Source organism: Crocodylus porosus, unplaced genomic scaffold (genome assembly GCF_001723895.1).
Source record: "Crocodylus porosus isolate Cpor-Errol unplaced genomic scaffold, CroPor_comp1, whole genome shotgun sequence".
Classification (NCBI taxonomy): Eukaryota; Metazoa; Chordata; order Crocodylia; family Crocodylidae; genus Crocodylus; species Crocodylus porosus.
In genome coordinates, this window is record NW_017728911.1 from 38,605,679 (window position 1) to 38,630,915 (window position 25,237).

General features: G+C 44.1%; 1 protein-coding gene across 1 annotated transcript; it reads right to left on the reverse strand.

The window, feature by feature from the left end:
- On the reverse strand, window positions 1-25,207 carry AAGAB (alpha- and gamma-adaptin binding protein). Its single transcript, XM_019533860.1, has 10 exons — window positions 25,110-25,207; window positions 16,374-16,564; window positions 15,222-15,318; window positions 14,327-14,416; window positions 11,311-11,394; window positions 5,866-5,948; window positions 4,866-4,962; window positions 2,755-2,859; window positions 2,137-2,186; window positions 1-1,555 (listed from the first exon to the last, which is right to left on the reverse strand). Exons 1-10 carry the CDS (start codon window positions 25,180-25,182, stop codon window positions 1,478-1,480), a joined length of 948 nt encoding a protein of 315 aa, XP_019389405.1. The 5' UTR covers window positions 25,183-25,207; the 3' UTR covers window positions 1-1,477.
- Between the last annotated feature and the right edge of the window lie 30 nt (window positions 25,208-25,237).

Here is a 25,237-nt window from a genome sequence, read left to right on the forward strand (position 1 = left end):
TTTAGCTTTTCCATGAACAAATGCTTTATTCATTTTTGAAATATTGATTTTGTTGAGAATTTCTGCAGCCAAAAAAACCAAACAGACTTTAGATCATAAAAGGAAAAAAAAACAGAAAGTACAACACAATCTGGAAGGATCTTGTTAAGTCCCTACAGTTTTCTATCCACAACAGCTAGCTTGACGCGTGAGCACGTATTTATTTTTTTAAGCTACTGTGCTTTGACTGAGATACCAACTGACAGCAAGGACTTTAGGGATAGTTGTGGTACAAGGCAGTTGCACTGACAAGACCCACTGTGAACACTTCCCTTACCCAGGCTGACAATCCCGGCTACTTCCTGCTATTCCAGAGCCCTTGAATTCTTCTGACCAAACTATGCTCATCAGGCAGAGCTGTGCTGTGGTTTCACAGATCTTCTTGAGGTCACAGTTTCACATGCAAAAGGTGAGCACCAAGGTCTTCTGAGCAGTGCTTAGCACCTCTCCCTTGCCAATTCCCCCGACTGCAGCATGACAAGGAACAGTGCGTGGGCATGGGGGGGGGGGGCCTCTGGTCGGTTCGGTTGCTCCCCGTGGCCATTGGGCTCAGCCACCTTGCTGTCACGCACTATCTTAGCTCTTCAAAAAAGTCCATCACAGTCTTCCATGTGAGACTTCCCAAGGCAGCAAGATGATGAAGCAGCAACTTTCTTGGGTGTTCGGATAAGTGCTGGTCTTGGGTGTGTGTAATTCTGCTCCACTTGGTTGCCTCGTGTCTACCGCACAACCAAGTCTTGCCCAGCCGGGCAGCAAGGAGGCATGAAAAGCGGTCACGTGAGCTTATAGGGTATGCAGCCCCTGAGTGCGTGCATTAGGAAACAACAGGCAGAGATGGCAAAGGACAGAAGGAAGCTGTAATCTGGAAAGGAAAGGTTACTGCAAGGCCATTTGGTGGCCTACCCTCACTGGCCAAGGGACAGTGTGGCTTCCTTCCTGGCCCCTGCCAACTTGTAGGGAAGGCTGAGATCCACTCCCAATGCCTCTGGCCATCTCCTGGACTGCTTTGGGCTCTTGGAGACCTCCTGCCAAGTGGGCCTGTAGCTGGACCAGCCTGGGACATGGGGGATGCCCAGGGGCTGTGCTGGGTGAGGGCGTGAGCCTCTGACAATCAGCAGCCCAAGGTGATGGCCGGGAACATGTTCTTTGGGAAACAATGAAAAATGGCCATTGAAAAAATGCAAAGGGACTTATTACTTCTTGTCAAAGATGGAGCATGCGGCCGTAGGACGGAGCAGCAAGGAAGCACAAGTCTTGAAATGCACTGCACGTGCTATGGAATGTAGTGCTTGAGGAGGTGGCGGCGGCTTTCAACCAGCCAAACAATCAAAGCAAAATGGGGTCTTCAGCAAAAGAAAAAAAACATTGTCCAGGGATGGAGGGACCAGTGTTACTTCTAGGCTGTCGATCAGCTCTACTGCAAGCAGCTACAGAAGAACTAGTTTTCTTCATCTGAGGAAAGGCCTTCAATCTCGTCTCGGTCTCCTCCGATTGCCATCCAGAAGGCTTTGGCCACCTGTGGATCAGCATGAACAGGTAAAAACGCTGCGCTACCTGCTGGTAAATGCAAACTAAGCAGCGAGGCAATGCAGGAGGGACAACAAAACCCAGGGCTCCCAGCTGAAGGGCTCTTCTCTTTCACGCTAAGACCCCAGCAAGAGGGATGTCATGGCTTGATGGAGGCCTCAGAACTCCTAAGGCACCGTGGTCTCGGTGTCATTTGTGATTATTGTGGCCTGATCTCTCTTCCAATGAAGTCAGCGAGACTTTCTGCACACACTTCACTGGAAAGGGGCTCCAGCCTTCAGTTACCCTACTACATTCATTTCTGATCTTGGGAACCCCCTACACACTTGACAGAGGGTCACTCTCTTCCTGAGGGTTCAGGAACAGGCCCAGTCAAGCATGATCCACTCGTTCCTGGTGTTTGGGATGAGCTTTGTACCTACAGAGCTGCAACAGCAGAATAGTTTTTCTCAGTAAGCAGATTAGGTCACTCCCACCTAAAACACCTGTAAGTCTAAAAGCTGCTCAGACAGAGGACCCCTTCAGCTGGAACTGCAGTTGGAAGAACTCAGTTCTTATGGCGCACCTCACCTTTTCTGCATGTAGCTTCCTCTGTTCACGAGGCAATGTGGCTGCCTTGTCTGTGGGGTGAAGAGAAACGTAACATTAGACAGTCTTCCTCAAGGGTCAGCAGCAGACCTCAGCAGAGAGACAGGGAGAGAAGGTCTCAGTGCTGGTATGTCACTAAAATACTGGAAAATTCTAGAGTGGGACATGGGAGATTTTGGGGAGGATTGTGAAAATTTGCCAGGTTGGAGCTTCAGTGCCTCTAGGCACTTTGGACTTCAGCTGTCCAATGTTCCTGAAAGTGCCTTAAACCTCAAGGTTGGCAATTTGTAGAGGTTAAGTTAATTCTTGCTGTGGGGCTTGTACAGAGAAGATCAATTCTATGGACTTTGAGTCCTGAGCACACATTTACTTACAGTGAAGGTAATAAGCCAGCTAACTGAGGGGTAGGCCTTTCAATATTAGTTCAGAGGAAGGGTGCAACACAACAAGAAGAGAGCAGCTGTTAAACTAGATTTCAGCCACCAGAAAAGAGACCCACATGAGTCTTCAGTCTCTGAAACGGATCCCACAGAGGGCAAGTCTGTTGAAGGGCTTGGGCATTACAGATGGTGTATGCTGCTTCATTCACGGGCATTGTACCTTTCATTTCTTTCAGCTTTGAAAACAGTCGTTCAAAGTTCTCCAGGTCACCTTCTCCTGTGGTCAGACTGGCAAGCTCTTGAATATCCATATCGAGCATGGGATCTGCAAGAAGCAGGTTAAAGTTGATCTAAGCCAGATTCTTCTTCTTGGCCAAGCACGTTACTAGTTTTAAGGTGAGTGGCTGAATGATAACAAAGCAGATAGGGAACTGGTGACAGGCTCCTGGCTCCCTTTGCAGTGTCAGTTCTGTATTTTCCACTTGTTCAAACAGCTGGATAGCAGCGCTAACTGCAACATCACCCAGTTTGGACATGGCACATTAAAAGCTTTTTTGAACTTGATGGGGGGTTTCAAGAACTTGGTTTAAAATTATTGTAAACATGTCAAAGTTTAAGAAGGTTTCTTGCTGGTCACTAAAATATCTGCTTTGGAACAGCTGTGGATTATAGAAAGAGAAAGAGTCTGACTTGATGTTTAGGCGAAAAAAAATCCCCCCAAAACAGGTCTTGGGTAATGCCCATTAGCTATCCAGCGCTACGTGAATTACAGGTTATACCTCGAATGCAGCAAATCCAGCTCAGACGCATGGACTTTGCTTATATTTGTGTTCTTCTGGTTTACGATACTGAACAATGTAAATCTTGGACAGAAATACACATTATAGCTAACTTCCTACAGGGAGCTGTTCAGATCTTTCCTTCAATAGTGACAGGATCCATCACGAAGTCCGATTCCCTGCCAAGTGACCCGGAGAAGACTTCTGGGCAAAGCATGAGGTCGGCAGCTGCTCTCTGAGGTAAGTCCAACTTTGCTGCCTCACTTGATTTCTACTGCATTTCTTAAAGCCTGAGCTCCTGGACTCATGTGATTACATGACAAGATCTCCAATTACATTAAAACAATGCTGTTTGCTTTCTGGTTGAGGAGAAAGTCTTGGAAGCGTGACCTCTAAACGCTCAAACTGCCAGAAGTCCAAAATAGGGGGAAAAAAGAAAAACACTGGGATTTAAGAAGTCATGAATTTTACACTCCTACCTCACCTTGCAGGTGGCGGTAGCAGAGCAGGTGAAGTATCACAGCGGTGTGAGTTCGAGTCCCTCTCCAGATCTGTGCCAGTGGCTCCTCCAATTGCTCCAGCTTTAAATGAGCAGCTGGTCACTTGGGCAGGGAGCCAAAGGATGTGGCCATGGCTACCCCCCTTTGCATGGTGTGACGTTGCCCTAACCATGCTAAACTCAGTGGACCATAAGGCTCAAGAGGTCTCCTAGCCTTTTTGAATCCACCTACCATCAAGTGATTCATGAGCACTGTCCTAATCCTGGTCTTTGCAGAATTGATGGTTGTTGCGTAAAGGTACATTCTGGGGACACAATTTATACCCGAGTGCCAAGCAAGGCAATACGACAAAGAGAAGCAACCCCATGCAGAGTTGGGCCTGTTCCCTCCAGAAAAAAATGTTTTTGCTTAAAAAGGCCTGTTGGTCTCTTATGACACTGGCAAGTCCTAGCCCAAGTGTCTCATGGAGGGGGAGCCAGGTTGTTGCCGGGAACACATGCTCCATTGGGTCTGTATTTTGTTCAGCAGGTTAAAATTCCCCTCTAGGTTTTGTTAATTGAGTAGTCAGGATCTACATTCTTCTCCATTTCCTGCTGTTACATTTTAAAGATTAACAGTGATGAAAAGCAGGCCTATCTAATAAAGAGGAGCCATAGATGTTGGCGTGCTGTCTTTAAAATTGACTCTGACAAGCTAGCAAAAACTGAAGAGATTGCTTAATCTACTTCTGCTTCTCTGAAGGGCTGTTTTGACTGAGTTCCTGCTCTGGGTCTGGTTCTTGCAGTGCAATATCCAAAAGCAGGAATCAAGTCAGCACAGTATCTTGAGAGGTACCACTATACAGTTTGACTGGAGACTTTTTTGGTATTGGTCACTCGACAGTCAGAGAACAAAGTCAGCTGTAATGAGCAATACCTGTCTTCCCACCCATGATTTTCTTTAAAAATAAAGAAATAAGAAGAATATTTCCAAATACACATACATCATGGTTTGCCTTCTCTCCCACCCATGGTACTCAGCAACATTTCATTTAGGAAGCAGGAATGCCCTACCTACAATGCTGTCAACCTGCAAGTTGTTGGTGCTAGCTGCATCTTCTCTGTTGTCTTCTGAGTGCGATTCTGCTCTGCCTGCCGTCAGTGGCTGGGACTGTCAGGAAACATCCGATCATTACTATAACAGCTCTGCCTTCCAGGTCAAACACACAAGGAGCCAAAGAGTTCAGAGTCAGACAGTTTGGGAAGTCTAATGAGCATTTAAAAGATAGCTTTTTTTTTTTAAATCCCAGTTACCTTTAACTGCCTCTCTTGTCCAAGTCAAAGATTTAAAGCTATGGAACAAATGGATTGGTGGCACAACATAAGTCATCTGCTTTGTTTCATCTTGAAAGCTTTGTTTTACTTCACCTCTACCATAGACCTTCGGGACAGAGCCCCTCTCTGGTGTGCATTTCCTGAGAACGTGCCATGTGCATCTGCCTCTGGCACCTCAAACACAGGGTAAGAATTTTTAAAACTGACCGTTCGCATGACAGCCTTCCCTTGGCCCTAGCTCTACTCCCAAACACCAGTGAAAAAAATCAGTGCCTTGACTAGAGCTTTGTGTAACTTCTTCCTTGGCTCCAGCATGCTGTCAGAGGTAAAACATTTACACAAATAGGAGAGAGCCTGGGATCAACACCCAGCAGCTTTCCACACTGAGAACTCAGTCAAACTACACGAGGAAAAGTTATTGGGCTCTGAGGAAACATCCTACCAAAGTAGCTGCACCTCATGGCAGCAAATGCTAAGGACATTCAGCTCCAAGGCACTGCCAAGACAGACTGATTCTTCAGGCTTTGTCTAATGTTTGTGCTGAGTATTTCCTTTAAACGCATTTGAAAAGGACAAGAGGTGTCCCCTGGCAGAGGAAGAAAATGAAAGAGGAAGACACCTATATTGTGGTGTCTTCCTCTTAAAACACCCATTTTAAACCCATATTGTGCAAAAGCAAAAAGGAAGACAGAGAGAAGAACAGAGCAACAACAAATGAGAAATAAAAATTACTGTTTACTTCTGGATCTTGGTTCTCTCCTGACCCAAGGCTACAGTTCGCACCTGCTAACGTACTGAGAAGGCCAAAGCCTTGATTCCTGTCTAAAAAAGAAAAAAGTAGTTGTTAGTTCAATTGAAAATGCATCACTGGTCCAAAATAGCTGCAGCTGAGTAGATGCAACGAAAAGAGTTACAGGGAAGAGCCAAGGTAATGTATAAATCACATGCAGCAATGCCAGGACACTAAAAAAAACCCCAACGACAACACCCCCCAGTAAGTTGAATCCTTAAGTTGTAAAAAATTGGGACAATACATGTAGCATGATGCTGCCTGAAAGCCATCCAAACCCTCACCCTGCATAGCTACTCAAGACAGGTGTTCAACTTTTATCCAAGAAAAACTAGCAGGATCAGGCCCGAACACGAGTGCCAGCAATACGTGCTGCTTGTCACAACAGGAAGAAAGGGCAAGGGATGCGCTCAACACTTCCGAAAAGCCAGATCCCCGTTTTGATAACCAGGAGCCTGCACTTTAAGGACAGTCGTCGTTTCTGCCCGCACCTCAGATTCCACAGCGCCTCTCCCCGCAGCCACAGGAAACTCTGCCTTGGTTCTTCTCAACACACATCAGTGAAGCCTGCTTGTGGTTCACGAATGGGGTGGGTTGTATTCCGCTCACCACAGACAAAAGGCAATGGGTGTTAATGTTTGTTGATCTCGCGCAGGAAATGCTACTTGCCTTCCACTGAAACGTCTTCTAAAACTATAGGCAACATCTTAGTGTCAAGCGCAGTTAAAAAAAAAAAAATACAAGGATTCGTTTAAATTTCTGTCAGATATAAACTCTGCTCTGACTGAAAGGTATTTCAGATGCTCTGTTCTTGGGAGTCTATCAGAAAGCTTAATATTTAAAGAGCCTAGCAAGATGACAACCTGGAGCTAAGACTTATTCACTGCCCGTGTCCCAGGTGGCAGGGTAAGTCTCAGTGAGCAAAGAGAAACCTATGACAAGGAACATTACGTGTTTGTTAGGACATATTTTTTCAGGACTTGCACCAGCATGGAAGTGTTTCAAGCTCTTTTTGTAGGACATAATGGACGCTGAGGACTTTCAGCGTAATGAAAGATTTAGTCAATTGAAAAAAACAATGCTAAGTTCTGCTGCCGATACATCGGAGAAAGGAAACCTAGGGTTGTGTGTGGCCGAGACAAGATCTGTATTACTTTTAAGAGAAATCTGCTCTGCACTGACTAAGCGTTTGACTCCAATGTTGGGATGATGTAATTTTGTGCACGGTCCAATTTGACTTGTCCCTGACATCAGATTTCATTCTGAAGGGGGTGAACGTGTAGCCAAAAGCATCAGCTAGCTAGAAAAACATGTAAACATCTAACAGCTCCCCAACTAGAGCATTACAAAGACCTCATTTCCTGCTTGGGAGCGGCCTTTGCTGGATACTACTTTAGTGCTAGAGATTTTTTTTTTTTTTAAAACGACTTTTATTCTTTTAACAGGTATTTTGTTTAAATTGGCTTGGCTGCACCCAGTTTTATTGACAGGACAGGTTACTTAGCCAGAGGCCTGGGAAGAAATGAATCGGTGGAGCCGACTGAATCTCTTTCACCGTATTCAACTGTGAGAAGGGTGAAAGGCTGTGCGGGACCCCAGCTCAACTAGCACAAGGTGGAGTGATGACGCCAGGGGACCTCCTGCTCCAAAATCTAGTGGCTTCAAAAAGTTTTGGCAGGCCAAGCAAATGCTTCCCGAAGGGAAACAGCAGTGATCAGAGATCAGCCAATTTTTTTGAGTCATCTGCAAGCCGGTTGGACAATGCAGCCCAGAATGTGCTCGGGAGGACATTCCAGTGTCAGCAGGGGGTGGACGGGGTGACCTCATCGTCCAGCTCTTGTCCATCTCACGCCTCGGATTAGAGTTCATGCTGTACAGAAATGTGATTCTGGGTTTTTTTGGGGGGGGGGTTTCCCCCCACTATGTCCCTGCTGCAAATCTGTTTGGAACGGGGGCAGCCCCATTAAAGTGGTGGAAGCAGAGCCCCAGTCTCTGCAAGAGGGGCGGCTTGTTTCTGAGACTGTGGTTAGGGAGGTGGCAGGCACTGCTTGGAGCCAGTCACACCCTCAAAGAAGTCTTCCTGCAAGCTCCTTTTTATTGGGCATCCAAATGATTTCATCTGCTGGGCACAGCTCAGGAAGTGGGTGAAGCCTTATGCAGCATTCTTCCGACAAGCCCAGGAATCATCTCCAGCCCTCCCTCAGAAATAGCTGTGAGATCTTATGGTGCCACAAGGTTAACGGCGGCAGCCCCTTGGGAAGCCCTAAAGCTGCTCACTGCAATGAATGCAGCCAGACAAGACTTCTTAGCTCCGTTCTGGGAGCCACATCTGCTGATTTTTTTTCCCTTGCCCTGGTTATTGTGCCAGCCCCCTGACACCCACTGGGATGGTGTGTCCATGTGCAAAGTGCAGTTACTTTACACCCGCAACTGCCTCGTCCTGCTCTTTGCCCACTCTGATGCTGTTCTAGCACCCCATACATAAGAACTTTCTCCACAAACTATGGGATTTTTCCCCAGGACTGTAGAAAGTGTTTCAGTCCCAAGTCATACTGATAAATTTACAACCTAGAAGAGCTGATGGAGTGGGCTACAAGCATGTTTTGTCCTGGGGAAGCTAGAATGTGGCTTATACATACTCCACAGCAGAGAAGGGGTTACTCCTTGCGGCGGGCACCACGTGGACATTTGATTCCATCTTCCAGGACCTGCTCAGCTTCCACCTGGGCCCAGCGGAGGAAAGATTCAAGCAGGAAAGGAAGCTGCTTGGAGCACCTCAGAGGGAAATAGGAAGAAGGAAGAACTTTCTCTTCCCCCTGACTTGGAGCAGAGCACAGCACGGGGAGCCAGCCAGCCACCTCCTGACTACCAGACCAAACACAGCTCAGGAACCTGGACACCGACTGCCTTCTCCCTGCCAGAAGATGCAGTCCTCTGCTCAAGGCTCTCTGATAAGACTCCTTATTTTCCTCCCCTTTTGGATTTACCCTCACTTCTGGATGTTAAGTAAACAGCTTTGCATTGGGTGATCAATTCATATTTTCAGGGTTTTATTTGTAAAATAGGTATTTTCGCATAATATGGCCAAATGATTACCATTTAGCTGTTACGCCGAAATGCTCGTTTTCCTCTATAACCTGTGAATCAGTGGGATTTGTTTTTTTGGAGAGGGAGATGTGTTTAGCAGACTGTTTTGGAAAAGGCATCAATAGATCAAAGATGTTCTAAAAAGGTGGCAAGAAAAAGGCTCCAGTCTGGGTACAACTACAAGTAATCTATTAAGAAAAATAAAAGGCAAATTGAACCATGGCAAAAAGAGATGGTCGTATTCTGAGACATAGGCAATCTACTCATCCTGATGAAGCCCTTCACGGTCTGCTATATTTCTACAACCAATAGCCTTTCTTGTAAATGCAAATATAAAATCTGCAGGTATCCATTTTTAAATTATGGTGAGATAACTACACAGAGCAGGTATTTTGGTGAGAACTTGGTAGCTGTTTTTATTTTAGATGGCCCAGAATTTCAGGAGAAGTCTTTACAGTATGCAATCCTCCATTATTTTATGTATAGTCCTCTCCCAAATAAGGATCATAAGCAACTGGTGGCAATACAGAGAAGTTAAGATTTTATGCTCGCTATATTCAGCTTTCAGATTGGGAGGAAGTTCAAAATAAAAGCATTGTTACAAGTTGTAAATGTGTTTTCAAAGGGAAGCAACTGAACTGAGGTTACTTAAAGCAAAAGCAGTCATGTTGCTAGGGTCCAAATTTAGTTTCATTTCCGGAAGTGTTTGAAGTGGTGCAAGATCAATGCCATGTGATTACTGCATGGTGGAAACTTCAAATCTGGATTCTCAAGAGGTCTGACCTTTATAAAATACACCAGTGATGCATAGGAATTTCCACCCCCCCATATAGAATTGAACATATGACCGAATCCTAGTCCTCTGTGACACAGCACCTGTCGAAGCAGGATGCAAAAGCAGGAAATAAGCTGTGAAAACAAAACAAAAAACTGTGCCTTCCACTAACGAAATGATTTCAGCCCACCTCACAAGCCTATTTGGGTTTTCCTACAATAATGATATGAAATTAGATTTTTTTTTCCTCATCCTGATGAGAGACAAAGGGTGACAAGTTTGATTTAAAACTTTAAATTATACCTATAGTACTTTCTTTATTAAATCACACTATTGGGAGACCAGTAGCCAGAGTCAGTAATGGGACCTTTCAATGCTTATTGTTTCACTGTGTAGTAGCAGTGGCAGGCTAGAGGCGGAAGGAGTCTAGGCAATGGGGAAAAACGTGCGTTTCAGACAGCAGACAGACTTTAGGAAGTCACAACAGGAGGAGTGATGTGTTATGAAATAATAAATAAAAGGACAAGCACTTTGAGAGAATTCACCTTGAGGCAGCTTATCTATTTACAGGGGCAACCAAAAGGATACAAGAAAAAAAAAAAAAAATGGTTGTACCACACCTGCAAAATGTATAACACTGTGCTCTTCCTTTCACAAAGAGCCTGAGCCCAAATGAAAGTAGCCACTCTGCCCATTTCTACCTGAAGATATGGCTGAAGGGAGACATGTTTTCTAAGGTTTTCAACTGCTAGTTTGTAAGCAAAGTTCTCTGGAGCATTTATGACACAGGCAGAGCTGGCTCTATACTTCCGCACCCTGGATGCCTCATGGTAAATTGTGAGTAGCAATAATAAATTAACACATTAGTAGAGCCTGGTGGATCTGAGCTCTGTGTCACTACTATATGAAGCATCAGAGAAACCAGATACAACTCCTCTGTCAAACTCTCCAGGGGAATTCTGTTTTCCTTGAGGCCTGTGGGAAGAGGGTGCGTAATGCAGTGAGGTCTACTCAGTTTCATGCTGTCAGGCACACCAGACAAGTTTCAGCCATTCCGTATCTTTGTTTAAATCCATTCCAGACACTTTTTGAAAGACAAGCAACAGACTTGATACAACGTAGAAGACTTCTGGGAAGTGCACTGAGCTACCAGCAGCATCTTTCTGAATGTTAGACTGAGCCAACCTGACACAGACCGACTTCACTTCATCCTGAAGCAGCTATCTTACCTATGTAGGCTGGAGAAAGATCTAAATCCAACCATAGTGAGTGTAAACGTAGGCACAAAGGGCACGCTGTCACTTAATGCATAGGTAATATCACTCATCTGGCCAAGGCCCCTGGAAAGAGATAGCTGGACAGCCCTGCCCATACAAGAGAAGTATAGGGAGCTCTGGCTCTCTATCTGCTGTTAAGCAGATACTAGGATGGTGCCAACTAGACTGGAACCTGAGACAGAATGACAGAAAGCTACCAGCATCAAGTGCTCAAGCTCTGTAACCTTGTAAGCCAGAGAAGGCTTTGTTACATACCACTCTTCATCACTACGTTAGACCACACGTTGGCGTTCAAGGCTTGTACAATTCGTTTCACTCCTGTGGACTCTGGGAAGTCATCTAGAGAGAAGGATAAAGAGCAGGTAACTCCCAATAGTTATTCTGACCTGGAATATGCCTGACGGTAAGTCATTAAACCTAGAAAGATGACGCGGTGCTTCAGTGGTAGAAATGGGAAGAGTTCAGCTCTTGGTCTATTTCTAACCACTGAAAAAACTCTCAGGTCCTTAACTGCTGAATGTCTGTCAAGCCGGTCTGAAAGCATATGCTGACACAGTAAGGCAATGGGAAAGCCTGCCCCTGTTTGCTTCATGATGGCTTACCTTTTCATAGGTTTTAACTCCTCATTTAGATTCTTTTCTCCCGGTCTCAGCACTAGGGCTTGGGAGCAGTCTCTACTTTTAACTGACAGGGTAAAGATGCTGAAATCCCCTCTTGCATTTTCCAGGAATTAGCTACAGGTGTAGTAAGTCAAATCAATCAGAGTGACTCAGTTTTGCTGGTAGATTATCAGTCTTAATTCTACCAGGTTTATTTTTTACTGTAAAAACAGGTAGCCAATCCCCAAAGTCTCTTCACTCACCATAAAGGAGGCAAAAATGCATTTTTTGTTTTCTCTTTCAGATTTTAAGCAGCCCCCTGGACAAGGCAGGAAGACTTTGCAACTGGCCACTTCCTGTTCATAAGTCTATACTGCTATAAGCTCCAACACAAGCCCTAAAGTGTACTGATTGCTTAAATGGGACACTATCAACATAAGACTATTTCTCTCCAGACTAACTTCAGCTGTCCCTTAAGTTACGATAATATGAACGATGATGTTTGGCATCTTTCTGATTTCAGTTTGATGGCTGCATCCATGCGACATTGTTCTGCGGGTAGTCAATTTCCCCGTTTCCTTGGATTAGTCAGTTTCCCCTTGTTCAAGCAGGACTCTTGCAAATCAACAGCAGAGATTAAAAAAACATTAGGAGAGGAAAATAAAATTAGATTAAAAACAAAATAACAAACAAAAAGTGCCTAAGCCTTCTTGGGATGACTCAGGGACAGGTAAGTGTGTGGCAGTTAAAGTGGTCTTTAACTCCTAAAAGCAATTAAAGTGGACTCTGAGCCTTTTGGGTACAGGCAAACAAAACCAAAGAGCAGGAGTTGTCTTAAGGCTGAATTAAAAATTAGTTTGTAATCTTATTGCACAAAAGAGCTGACTGATTTTGTAGTCATAATGGGCATTCCAACTCAGCACCAACTACCCTCTGCAAATCTGATAATTTTTAGAGAGATCTTGGCATGGTATTTCTGTTGCATCCGTTCCATCATCTTTTGTAACCAATTCATACAAACACATTTACAGAGTAAATAAGTTACTCATTGAAATGCATTTCCTCCATTGCATGAGTCACAGTGACTCAACCTGATTATAAAGGTGGAGGAGACAGCGTGCAGACATCACCACTTCAAAAACTAACTTTCTGACTAATTATAAATATTCCCGCTGCTTATCTTGTCTCTTAACAAACGACTTGCACTTACCAACTCTTTTCAGCAGACATCTCCTGAGAATATTTAAAAAGGAAAAAGCAGTAACTTGAAAGAGCTTCAAAATACAACTCTGCTCTAACATGGCATTGCAGACTTTCACGTTCACCTCCGAGTCATATTTGATACCTGTTGTGCTGAGCTCAGCAGTGAAGAAGTGCCTCCTCCCTTTTTTTTTCCCCCTTAAACTAAGCTACCAGAAAGATCAGCAAATTCAAACTGATCTAAAAGACTGATCTTTCCCTCTTACAAGGAAAGGAGCCTCAGCTTTCTGGCCTTTCAGACCAAAAACTCTCCTCAGCAACCCCTGTGTGCACCATCTATTGTGTTCAAGGGATCTGGACTGTGGTAAGTGTTAACAAACCAAATCTAGCAGATGCAGCTGATTCTCTAACCGGGTTGGTTCTGCAGGGGTAACCGCAGCAGCAAACACTTCCGTTTTATCACTAAAGTGAGGTAAGGATTAAGCCCGTGTTTCTCAACCAAGATCCTGCAGCACCCTGGGGTGCCCTGAGAGCCTTTTAAGGGTGCTGTGGTGTTCCACACAATGTTTGCACTGCAAGGGTGAACACACAGTTCACAAGATAAATCCAGAAATTCAAATAGGAATCCATAGACTTAAACTCATTCTGCCCTGCTCTGTTTTTTCTGAGTTCTTTGCAACAGAACAATTCCGCTATTCATTTTCTGTGGTCAAAAAAACAAGTGACAATTAAGAGCTGGCATTTTCTGAGGGATGCCTTGAGCCTAAAAAGGTTGAGAACGCTTGGCTGAAGCAGGTGTCAAGAAGGGCAAAGTCACTTTTTGGGGGGGGGGGAAAGCAACATGCTTCAAGTATGGAATGCATCTCTTATTCCTTGTCACTTACTGGGGCCCAAATGCAGAACTGGTTTTGCTTCGTAGCTTTAAGTTTTGGGCACGCAGTCAGACAAGAAACCATAGCTGGCTTCCTGCACAACTGTGCACACCACTAAAAAACAATGGCTGTTTTAACTAGCTCACATTCTCAGGTTACCTTGTGAGTAATCTCGGGATCTATGCTCTGGCACTCAGCAGTCCACAAAGATCCAAAATAATCCTGCCCTTCACTTTCTCTCTTTTTACCTACCCCTGTTTTGGAATGGCTTCTCTGAAACAGAGTATAAGTGTTTGTTTTTGTCCGTTACTGCCAATTACATCAGCATGTCACTGGGAGTTGAGCCAAAAAGGAGGAGCAAAGTACACTGTTTTTATGTAGGGCCTATGTAAACAGCGGTTGTATTTGGGAAGAGATAAACAGAAGGTCTTAGACAAAATAATCTTGACTTTTACAATTTAATACTAAGCACCACCAACTTGAAGAATCCTTCAGATCAACCACATACTAAAATAAATTTGTATGCCCTTTGCAGGTGCTCCAAAGTGGATGTGTTGCACTTTAATTGCTCTTAAAAAAATAAACCGGTGGTAAATTTACCGTCTTCATCAGGCAGCTCCTCTGGGCTGAGTTCCACCAGCTCAAAGCCATGCTTGATGCACCACTCCTGAGCTTTTTGTCTGCTCACACCTACAGTTGTGAAACAAAAGCTGCTTTGTGAAAATCCAGTGTTTTACCTTGGCACTACTATCAGTTCAGTCTTCTGCTCTTTTCTTTATTCCCCCAAAGCTGTACCCTCATTCTAGACTGAATGGGAACAAAGGAAGTACAGAAAGTCTGGCTGTATCTTCTAACATAACGATAGATTCAAAAAACCCAAAAAGTAAGCTGCATCATATTTTGGATTAGTGTCTTTGTTCCCTAAAAACCATACCTTTTTTCTTTTTTGCAGTTTGTGCTGAGACGGATGCAAAATAAAAACATGACAACTTGATTCTACGCTGTTAAAAGGTTAGCCCAGGATTTTAAACATTTGCTTTTGCATGAGGCATGCCAACACAGGAACCAAACTTCTACTGATACCCAATGCAAACATGGAGACTCATTCAAATGACTAAAAAAGGCTTACTACCCGTCACTTTAGTTAGACCATGAATAACCCTCATTCTCCACCCCCAAGATGCTTCAGCTCTGGCCCCAAAGGACTACCCGAGTGGGAAAATTTAATTCATGTCTTGCCAAACCTGCTGGTGGGATTACAGTGCACACTCGACCACTAGGAATTGGGGAGATGAAACATACTTCCTGCTTCTTGGCTTGTGCGCATCACCCTACAAATGACGAAAGACTGCCCCACTTACTTGATCAAATAGAGTCTATGATTCATATACTTTCTTGAGAAAGACCACAGTACTAATTTTGCCAAGAAAACATAATATAAAAGGTAACTTTTTTTTCAATCCAGATTGAATTCCCTTGAATTTAAGACCCTTACCATTTTCAGATACTCTGTCACAGACCAAGATCATAACCTCTGGTAACCATTCTTCTGTGAGGGAAAGCCATGTTGAGACACTATCAAGACCAGATTTCTGGAGGAGGAAAGTTCTAGTATTTATACATTCTAAAGAATTTTGCAACTTGAAATGAATTAGAGTGAATGGCTCATGTTGCCCGTCTGGGAGTCAAAGGCAGGAACCAAAAAATTAAGGTTCCAACAGGAACGGTCTCAGATGTGCGGCACATCCCGAGAGGTGTGAGAATGGAGATGGCAAGATCAACTTTACCTTTACTGAATGGTTTGGGACATAATTTAGCTTTAATAAGGGAGAATAAGAATAGGCAATATCCTGTGTCTAGCCCACAGCTGAAATAATCGTGCTGGTTGGGAACTGGGACTTCATTTGCATGTTTTGGTTTTAACTCTGCAATACTAGATTCGAATACGAAGTGGGTTCGTTTTTTCCCCCTGGAAACTCTTAAATATATCTGAGTTGCTATAATGTGATGTTTACACCTTACTGAAGAAGGGAAGATAGGAGGAGGGAACAGATTTTGCTGTATTTCATCTCACTGCACTAAAGGTGCTGCCCAGGGGAAGAGGGAGGCAGGTCTGTGCCGATTTTTCTTTTCGAAAGTGTGGCGCCATTATTTCTCTTTGTTCCCCCACCGAGAGGTCAGGGTTATCTGGAGATTTCCTCAATTGTACTGGAAGACAGGTCTGAAGAACCCAACCACATTGGGAGAAGTCTAATTTTAACTTATGAGGTGGAGCAAGTCCTTAACCGTATCTACCTGGGTATTTTCCTTTGCTACAGTAACTTTGCAAAGCTAATTCTAAGCAATATCAAAGCCAGCATAACTGGCTATAGGATGACTGCCGCTGTAGAGCAGGAGTATCTAATGACATACTTTGAGTACCAGATCTTATGCTACCTCTTTGTAACAGGCAGAACAAGAATGTGGGGAAAGGGACTGTGACTTCCATACTAGCTCCTTAGGGACGCTGTGAGCCAGCACAATATAACATAGCCCTACGTGACCCTAACGGATTCGTCTAGAGCACGCCAGCCCGAGAACACGCGAGGCTGACTTCCGAGTGATGGTTATATAAAGAAGATAATATAAAGAAACAAAAAACTCTTACTATTGTGCTGTCAAAGTAAACCACAAATGCCTGGACAGATTCTGCAATTTCTGCTGTCACCAGGAACTTGTTTGGTACCACACAAAGATGGATATCAGCAGAGTAGTATTTATTATCTATGGTCCAGGGGTAAAATCTCACTCCTCCATTGGCAGACACATCCACTGCCAGGTCTTCTGTTCCTATGATACCTGTAGAAAAATTGGAGAACCGAGTCAGACAAAGCCGATGTCAAAAGTACACAAAACTTAGCTAGATTGTAGAAACAGAGCCACCTTCAGAACAAAAAGATTCTCTCTTCAGTGCTGATGACTTACTATTTCTCAATTCTTCAGCTCATCCTAGACTAGTGGACTGATATTTCTTTTAATTACATGTTTGTTGGCTATTATAACCTCAAAGAAGCTTTGCAGCATTTGCCTATCACTGCACATGCACCTAGTCACTGAAGATGTTTTGTGGAGAATACAGGGACTAAAATAGGAGAGATGCCGGGTTTGCTTGTGTTGTGTGCTTCTCCAAGTAACTGGGTTTAGCAAGAGGGAAATCCTTGGGACTGGGCCACCCGCCTGCAGGTTTGTCTAGATAATCAAGCACTTCCTTTTGAGTTCGTATGCGGACCAGGCTGGGATCACTATTGAGTTCATAGTCCCTCCTAGCTGCCTTGACAGGCTCCGCAGGCGTGGACCACTTTTCCATTCCTAGTGACACCATCAAAAGCTACAGTGAACCAGGACCAAACTGAACTCTGACCAAGGAGGAACTTATCAGAGCTGTACAGCTGCTCTGGGGAGTTTAATGAGAGCTGCAATGCAAAACACCAAGTAGCACTAGTATTAAATATACCACTACTTGGCTCTTAAAGATTACTGAAGTAAAGCAGAGGCTCCTTCATAGCCCAACAGCCACACAATGGAATTGCTTCTTAATCTATAGTAACAGCACTTGAGAGAGAGCGCCAGGATAGCCGGCTTTCATTTGGACAGACTCACAAAAACCATTTAAAAGTGCATCAAATAATGCGAAGGTCACAAGAGCTGTTGCTTGGGGTACTAGGATTGCAGGTGGAATACGATGCCTTTTAAAGGACTTAAGGTAATGAAGTGCCTATCTCCCCCTGCCCCCAAAAGAGCAGGTATCCTCACCAAAGAACTGGACTTAACTCTCGTTACAAAATGTGGGGGAAGAGTTCAGGCACTAGTAGGGGAGGCTGCCTCGCTGGCAAGGCTCTGTGAAAAGCAAGTGCTGGAAGACTGGGATGCACCCATCTTCTCTTGGTCCTACTCTCCCTATAGGTAAGTTTTACAAGATGACAGATCCTCCAAACAATTCCATCTCGTTTATAGCTGGTGGTATCTTTTCTGAAACATCACTTTTCCTTTGTGAGAATGAACTGCATGTTTTTAATTTAACGGACATGCAGTCCCGCTAGATGAAAATCCTCATGCCACACTGGGGCAACAAGATAAAAGTAGTGAAAGAATTCACAAAAACTCCCAATCAAATTAGCCAAGACCAGCCACTCCTCCTAGATAAGTGTTACTCTGCAATTTATGTTCATGTAAATGCACAAGCAGCTTCCACCACATTTAACCTAAATAATCTGGATTATTACGTAATCCTTACAAGCTTTTTATCTTTAAAGAACTATGTAAAATCCTGGATGATATTGCCTGGTAGCTGATGCTTTTGTAGTTATCACAGCATCAGAGGACATTCTTCCAATAGTTTGCTGCCACGAACTATGTGCAGGACTTCATATTTAGCTGCAACATCTGATGGTATTATAGCCACCTACCAATAGCATTTCCTGTTTTGTGCTCCGTGACTGTGGTATGTCATTAGTTTCTCAGAAGCAAATGCCTAACCTCTAGTCTAGGCAGGCAGGCAGGCAAGGACTTCTGAATGTTTTCAATTCTAAGCATCTTCAGGTCATCCAGAATTTTAGAGTCGCCAGAAATCTCCTCCTCCCATTCGGGGTGACCACTCAAGCCTTCCAAAATCCAAATTACACAGCAGAATTAAAGAAAAGGTTTAAAAAAAACAAAAACAAAAAACCCCACCTCTTTCTACCAAAACCAGTATTTGCTTCTGCTGTTTAGTGGGAGTTTGGCATATCAGTCTCTATTTACATTAGTTTCATACCCCCCAAAACTAATTAAGCAATTACGTTGTGGGGTATAATATGACAATTGCCTGCATATTGTTTAAACAGCTTGCATATAAATTGCTAACAAGGCCAATAAGTTGGCCTTCTGATTTTGTTTCAGAGTCAAGGTTGTTTCCAAGTTAGTTACGGGAAAAATTCAGGGATTCTGGCAACTTACCTATTAAACAAGCAGGAAAGTATTTTTTTAATAATACATTTCCAAATATACAAACTCAATTTCTTTCTCTGCAGGGCCAGTGTACTTAGCATACCGTTTCAAGTGCCGGCAGAATATAAAGGTATGTATTCTACTAGCCCAAAAACACCAAAGTATTTGAGGTTCTTGAATACCACACAAATATCTTGTGGCATTTTTGCAATTAGGGCTGTGAAGGGGAGCTCAGAGCTTGCTCCTCCAAACTGCTGGCCAGTGCTGGAGGACAGTATCTATTCCTTATCATATAGGAGCCCTACTGACTTATGCAAAATTATCTGCATCCACTTTATGAAGAGTATTTGCTTATTTGTGTAACCCCCTTTGCTACTGAAGATGCATGTTTTCAAGAGCTTAATTTTTGTTTTTGCCCAGCTCCTCCCTCCTGGCCATAACACTGTTTATAACAGTCTGTTGCCATGGAAATTATTATACTCACAATCAAAACTTAGTTTAAGGACCAAAGAGAAGAAAACAGGGTGAAGAATGAAAGTGTTTCAGTGGGGAAGAAAAGGCTCTTTCTTTAATTAGGCAACAAAGGAAGTTGCAAATATGACTGCAAAAGAGAAATCCAGAAAGAAAGAAAGAAAGAAAGAAAGAAAGAAAGAGCTCCATCCCTAAAGCCTAACATAAGACACCTTTTATGCTTGTTCCTTTCATAAGGCATTTAAAAGGTTTACTGAACAGGGGCAAAATTGGCATGAGCAAAGATTAAGCCTCTAGAAGTATTGCAAAGACTCTAGAAGCGTATAGTGTTGTCTCACCCATGGCTCATCTATTGGATTCTGTTCTCTTCCCACTAGAAAGCCACCTTTCCTCCCAACCAAGTGGTTAACATGGACTCTCTCCCCCAGCACGCTGAGTTAAAACAAATCTCTAATAAACTCAACTCCTACTGCAGATGCCCAAGAGATCTATGACCTGTCTCCGGTTACACATGTGCAACTTCATGCTAAAGCAATTGAAGGTTTGTGGTACTTAAATTGCTCCAATACCATTGTGCCCATTTACTGGCAAACAAAGGCAGTTTGGATACTTTTATTTTTCAGCTGCTTCTGTAGACTTGCTGTTCTTTGCTAAAAGGCACTAACTGTACTTATCAAATGCTTTTTGCCTTCTGTTTCTGCCATGCAAGCAAAGGCAGTCCAATGATACTAAAATAAACCGTGTCTAGCCAAGCTAAGTTGTCCAAAGGCTACTCCACCTTGGAACCCGTCTCATATATTGTACATACCGTATTAGAATTCCAGGAGTTTCTTCCCAAAATAGAGGTTTGAATTCAACTGTAACGTGAGCTTCCTGCACCCTGTTCAAAAGGAGCATCTAACGGGAACTGTTCTAATCTTGCTTGCATTCAGCCAAAAAAACCATTTTTTTTAGAAACTTGATAATGACCAGAGCACGCGGCTTGGTAAATTTATCTCTAAGGAATTACTCATTTGAATCTCTAATCTTCCCAGCCATTGCAAGTGTTGGTGGTTTGACTTCTGAAAAGAGCCTAGAAAACCAATTGACTCACTCCTTGACCACAACAGTGCACAGGCCTACCACAGACATGAGCTTGCCTCCTCGTGGAGCAGAAGCGGGACACTAGACTGAGTGGGACACCACTCACCGTGTCACAGGCATGCAACACTGCATTTCTTTAACACTTTATTTCCAGGTTAATGTTTCTCTGCTCCAAGAAACAACACAGGAGGTGGCAGACTGCATGGATGCTAAAATCTTTCTAAAGAGCATGGCATTTTGAATGGTTCAAGTCCTAGTTACTTTGAGACCCAGTTTCTTGTAAGCAACCAAGGGCTAAAGCTTTTGCAAAGTCATCTTAACCTTCCAGTCATAATATTCTAGACTGGGACAGCCTTCTGATTTACTAGCTGGCATTCCTGCCACTCCAAATACTACAGGTGCACTGATATATCAGTCCATACTGTATCGGCACCAATAAAAGGAAAATTGACGTAATTGGCAAGCGGCTTTTTTTGGCTGATGTGGCTGATAAGGTCACCGATAAATCCTGTGTGCATGCACGCAGCCACAGTATGGACATGGCCAAGAATGCAGCTGGGGATCATGGCACTAGTCAGATAAACAGCACCTATTAATTTGAAGTTTATGATCCTTGCTCTCAAACAGTAGTCTAAAAGTGAAAATATCACACTTTCAAATTGTGTAGGACTTGAAAGTGATAACAGCATGAAAACCATAATCAGAATGTACTTGTTAATGCATAAATCCCTTAATTACAGATCTGGGACTCCTACTTTACCAATGGGGGCTTGAACAGACTGATGCATGGAGTTACTGGTTTTGTCTGAGAAGAGACAACCTCCTCCTGAGGGAGGAGAATACTGGAGCTTCATTAAAGAAGATATTTGCATTGAGGTTTTACACTCCTCCTTATTTTCCAGGAACTGCTTAAATAGATCTAGAGGACAGCATCTCCATGTTTATAAATTCACTATTCTAAGACTTGCCAGGGTACTACAGTATCTCATCAGACCAAGAGATGCGACTTCCAGATCAATGGATTTTTCTAGACACCACCTCTGCACCAACAAAATAAATTTCCTAACCAAGTTTTGTGGCTACCCTCCTTCCACCTTGGCATCACTCACCTGCTCCCAACCACAGCACTACTAACAGCTGCACTACGACCAACCCCTATGGTGATTTGTCAGAAGCACCTTTGGAATCTGGAAGCTTGAATCTCTTCTAAAAACCAATTGAATGTGCCCATTTCAAATAAAAGAAAGCCTGTCGAGCTGAGGCGCTCTCCATTTGCCTTTAGTAGTTATTGCTTTATGAGAGAGACAGCCAATGCACAGGCACTGCTGCTGCTATGCAAACATTTACTGGATCAGTAACAATCCAAAAAGAGAAAACTAATCACTGTGGTTCCTCGTTGTTGCAGCTTTACCCTAAATACTAAAGCATCTGTTATGTCCTGAATGCTTCTCATCTTTCCAACTAACAAAACTTCAAGTAGGACTCCATCAAGAATGGAAGTACCCCATCTCCTCTGGTCTGGTAGGTATGCTACTGATCTCTTTCTGTGTCGTGAGAGCCACCTGGTGGATTACAACCACAAGAAATACCCCTGCAAAGTACATGTGGAATAAAAGCCACTGTTCTATATGTTTAGCACAGTTCCCACCACTTTCACTTCTGAATGAGAGACTCACCAAACATCAGGCCAGCTGTACAAAGTGCTACTTGCTTTTTCAAGCAAGATTTCCAGACTGCTGGAGTCAGTTGACTGTGTTGGGAGCGGCGATTTCATAAGCTTTAGGTGTCTGTACTAGGTTTTGGCACCCACTATATATTAAAGTAGCAAAATACCAAGGACTGCTCACTGCATCTACAGAGTGCTTTAGCATGTATTTCAGGAAATAGGCTAACAAAAGCCTGTCACATCCATAATAGTCTTCAGTCCTCAAACCATACTCCCCCTGGAAGCATGAGGAAAACCTTTGCCATGAGCCTGGGAGATCAGGTGCTAGACTTGTCCTCAGATACTAAGCTAAGTGAATTTCAAAATATCTTTTCACAAGAAACAACATGTCCCCCCTCTTTTTTTTTTTTTTTTTTTTTTTTTTAACCGAACAGTCTTGATCTCAAATACCCGAGCTGATTTTCATTATAGTAGTACAGCACAGAAGGGGTAGCCTGGGAGTTTCATGGTTATAACTGTGGCTTCTTCCCACGTATGTGTTAGCAGCTGATGCACAATTGTGCCCAGGGTGGGAGGAGTCTCATTCATAAATCAGAGAGCCCTCATTGTGCTTCAGGTGAAGGTAAGAAGTCTTGATAAGAGGGCATCATGCTTCTAGAAGGATGTAGGGAAGCTCAGGAGAGACCACAGAAGAACCACTCGTATAATCAGAGGCCTGAAGAGCAAGCCACACAAGGAAAGGCTGACATATGGGACTGTTCAGCCTAGAAACAAGACGACTCTGGGGGGATTTGGTGGCAGCTTACCAATATACCAGAGGAGAGCACTAGGGGCTAGGTGAACAACTATTCACCAAAGCGCCCCAGGGGAAGACCAGGAGCAATGGTCATAAACTCCTAGAATGTTTCAGCCTAGATACAAGGAAAATCTTTGTTATGGTTCCTGTGACCAGATGCTGGAATAGACTCCCAGCAAGGGTGGTGGCACCTACCCTGGAGATCTTCAAAAGGAGATGGGATGTACACCTTGTGACCCCAGCAGTCTTTCCTGCCCAGAGCAGGGTAGATGGATCCAATGATCTCACTAGGTCCCTTCCAGCCCTAAACTTCTGTGAATCTGTGATATGCAGCCCTACAAAGGGTATGCGTGCAGTAATCCAATTTTGAGATGACAGAGGCATGGGCAACAGGGACAAGGCCCCTGCATAAGGAAGAGAAGCATAGATTAACACAAAATAAACCACCACATCCAACTATTGTGGGCATTTCAATGAGCAATGTAAGAGCTAACAGGACTTCTCAATTATACACATTAGAAGTGGTCAGGGCACCTGTTCAGCAAGGCTAATAAAAAGCTTCCTCTTCCTCCTTCCAGGACAGGAGACAAACTGCACTGATTCAACTAAAATCAGTTAACACCTATATTCAGGCAGAGCTGGTACAACTCTCTCAGAGAAGGCTCAAGTTCTGCAGCTACCATCTAAACCTACCTCATAACCATCATCAGCCTCCTAGTCTGATTTGGACCGAGTTCTACCCAACTAGCTCTGATCAAGCTATCATCCAATAGTCTGTGAACTGGTGAGTCCAAAGCCTTGGCAGGGTTGAATGCCATTTGCTTTCATTTCCATGTCAATGATTCTATTTTTTTTTTAAATATCTGTTACCATCTTAATCAAGTTAATGGGTCTATTCTCTTCCAGCTGCTTCGTGTGCTATTTCCCAGAGACAAGCCAATGTGATAGGTAACTGATGCAAGGTAAGATGACAAGACCCTGCTTTGTCAATGGAAACCTGAACACTTTGAAGAACTTAAGTACTAAAACATTTCAAATTCAATGCGTGTGTGACTTAAAGCTATCAGACTTGCTTAGCCTCACCAGGGGATCTTGACCTTGGTTTCCTAGCTCAATATCGCCCTTTCAGTTTCACGTGCCCAAGATATTTTAGAGCACAGCACTGTGAGAGTCGGTGGCAGAGGTTCCCAACGGCCAGGCTGAGAAGGGTTGGCTGCTGGACCGGAAGTCCAGAAGTGACCGGCATACTGCTGATCCGTAGCCAACCCTTTTTTTATATATAGTATAAAAGGAACTTGCAAACTGCGTTTTGCTGGTCCATGGTCACTTCCAGTCTGCGGTCTGCCAGTCCATGGTCTAAAGAGGTTGGAACCCACTGGTCTATGGAAACAGAATAAAATTATTGCCACTTCCTCACACTCTGCTTGCCAGCAAGGAAGATTTCCTTCCACTTTCTCCTGGTCCTGCATTAACACACAGGTTTTAGGTCATAATTCTCAAGGCAATCAGTCGATTTGATAGAGGCGGCCTTGGCTTAAGTGCACACAGACGCTGTACATGAGGCTCTATGGACCATTTCAGATGTAGGGAAGAGCAGGAAGCAGGATTTATTCTTCCATCGCTACAAGATTAACACAACTGAAATGAACCTGTTGCTTGTCCCAGTGCCGGCCTTGCCACTAAGTGCAAGTAGAAAGCAAGTTAGATTTGTACCTTATAGACTAATCAGAGCAAATGAGCTAGTATGCACACACACGTGAAAGCCTCATTAACTCAACATTGCCTAATTCAGCAGTTCCCAAATTCTGACAGACTGCACACCACCCACTTAAAACAATACAACCTTAAGTACCCCTCACCAATTGTTTGTCATATGAAATAATTATAATAAATCTGTTAACGCAGACCACTGACAGGCTGTCCACGTACTGCCTGGGACCTGTGCTGCAGACTGGGAAGCGCTGGACTAGTGCAAGTGTCAGACACTTCGAAGCGACTGTCACTCCCAGCTGAAAGGACAGGAATTTCATAGGCTTCACCCTATGGATCATGCAAGATTCGGCTTCTTGGAAATTCAAAGCTGTTTTCTGGTCCCTTGGACCGTCAACCTTGGGAATGATTTGGGTTCAAAGCAACTGGAGGCAGTTTGCACAACTGAGGTGAGCAAGTCAGGTGGACTGGGGGCGTTTTGGCCAGATCAGGGCAGTTTGGGGCAGATCCCGGGGGGGGGGATAAAGTTAAGGTCAGTTTCATCTGACCAGGGACTCTGGGGGGTGACAGGATCAGGGGTTCGCAGGCCCCACGGGGGGTAGACTTAAGGTTGTCACGTGACCACGGGGTCGCGGGCCTCCGCGGGGGAGGTGTGTAGAATTGGGGTTGTCACGTGACAGGGTCCCACTCACGTTTCACCAGCTCGTCCCCGGCGAAATCGGCAGCACAGCTGGTGACCAGAGCACAAGGCCCCTCCGCCGCCATGGCTCCCCTCCCCTCCTCTGTCGCCGCTTCCGCTTCCGCGTAAAAGCCCGCCTCT

Coding starts and splice junctions, on each gene's coding strand:
- AAGAB (XM_019533860.1), bottom strand. CDS start 25,182: ATGGCGGCGGAGGGGCCTTGTGCTCTGGTCACCAGCTGTGCTGCCGAT. Junction 14,417..15,221: donor TGACAGAGTATCTGAAAATG/GTAAGGGTCTTA, acceptor TCACAACTGTAG/GTGTGAGCAGACAAAAAGCT. Junction 2,860..4,865: donor GCAGGTTGACAGCATTGTAG/GTAGGGCATTCC, acceptor TGCTTCTTGCAG/ATCCCATGCTCGATATGGAT.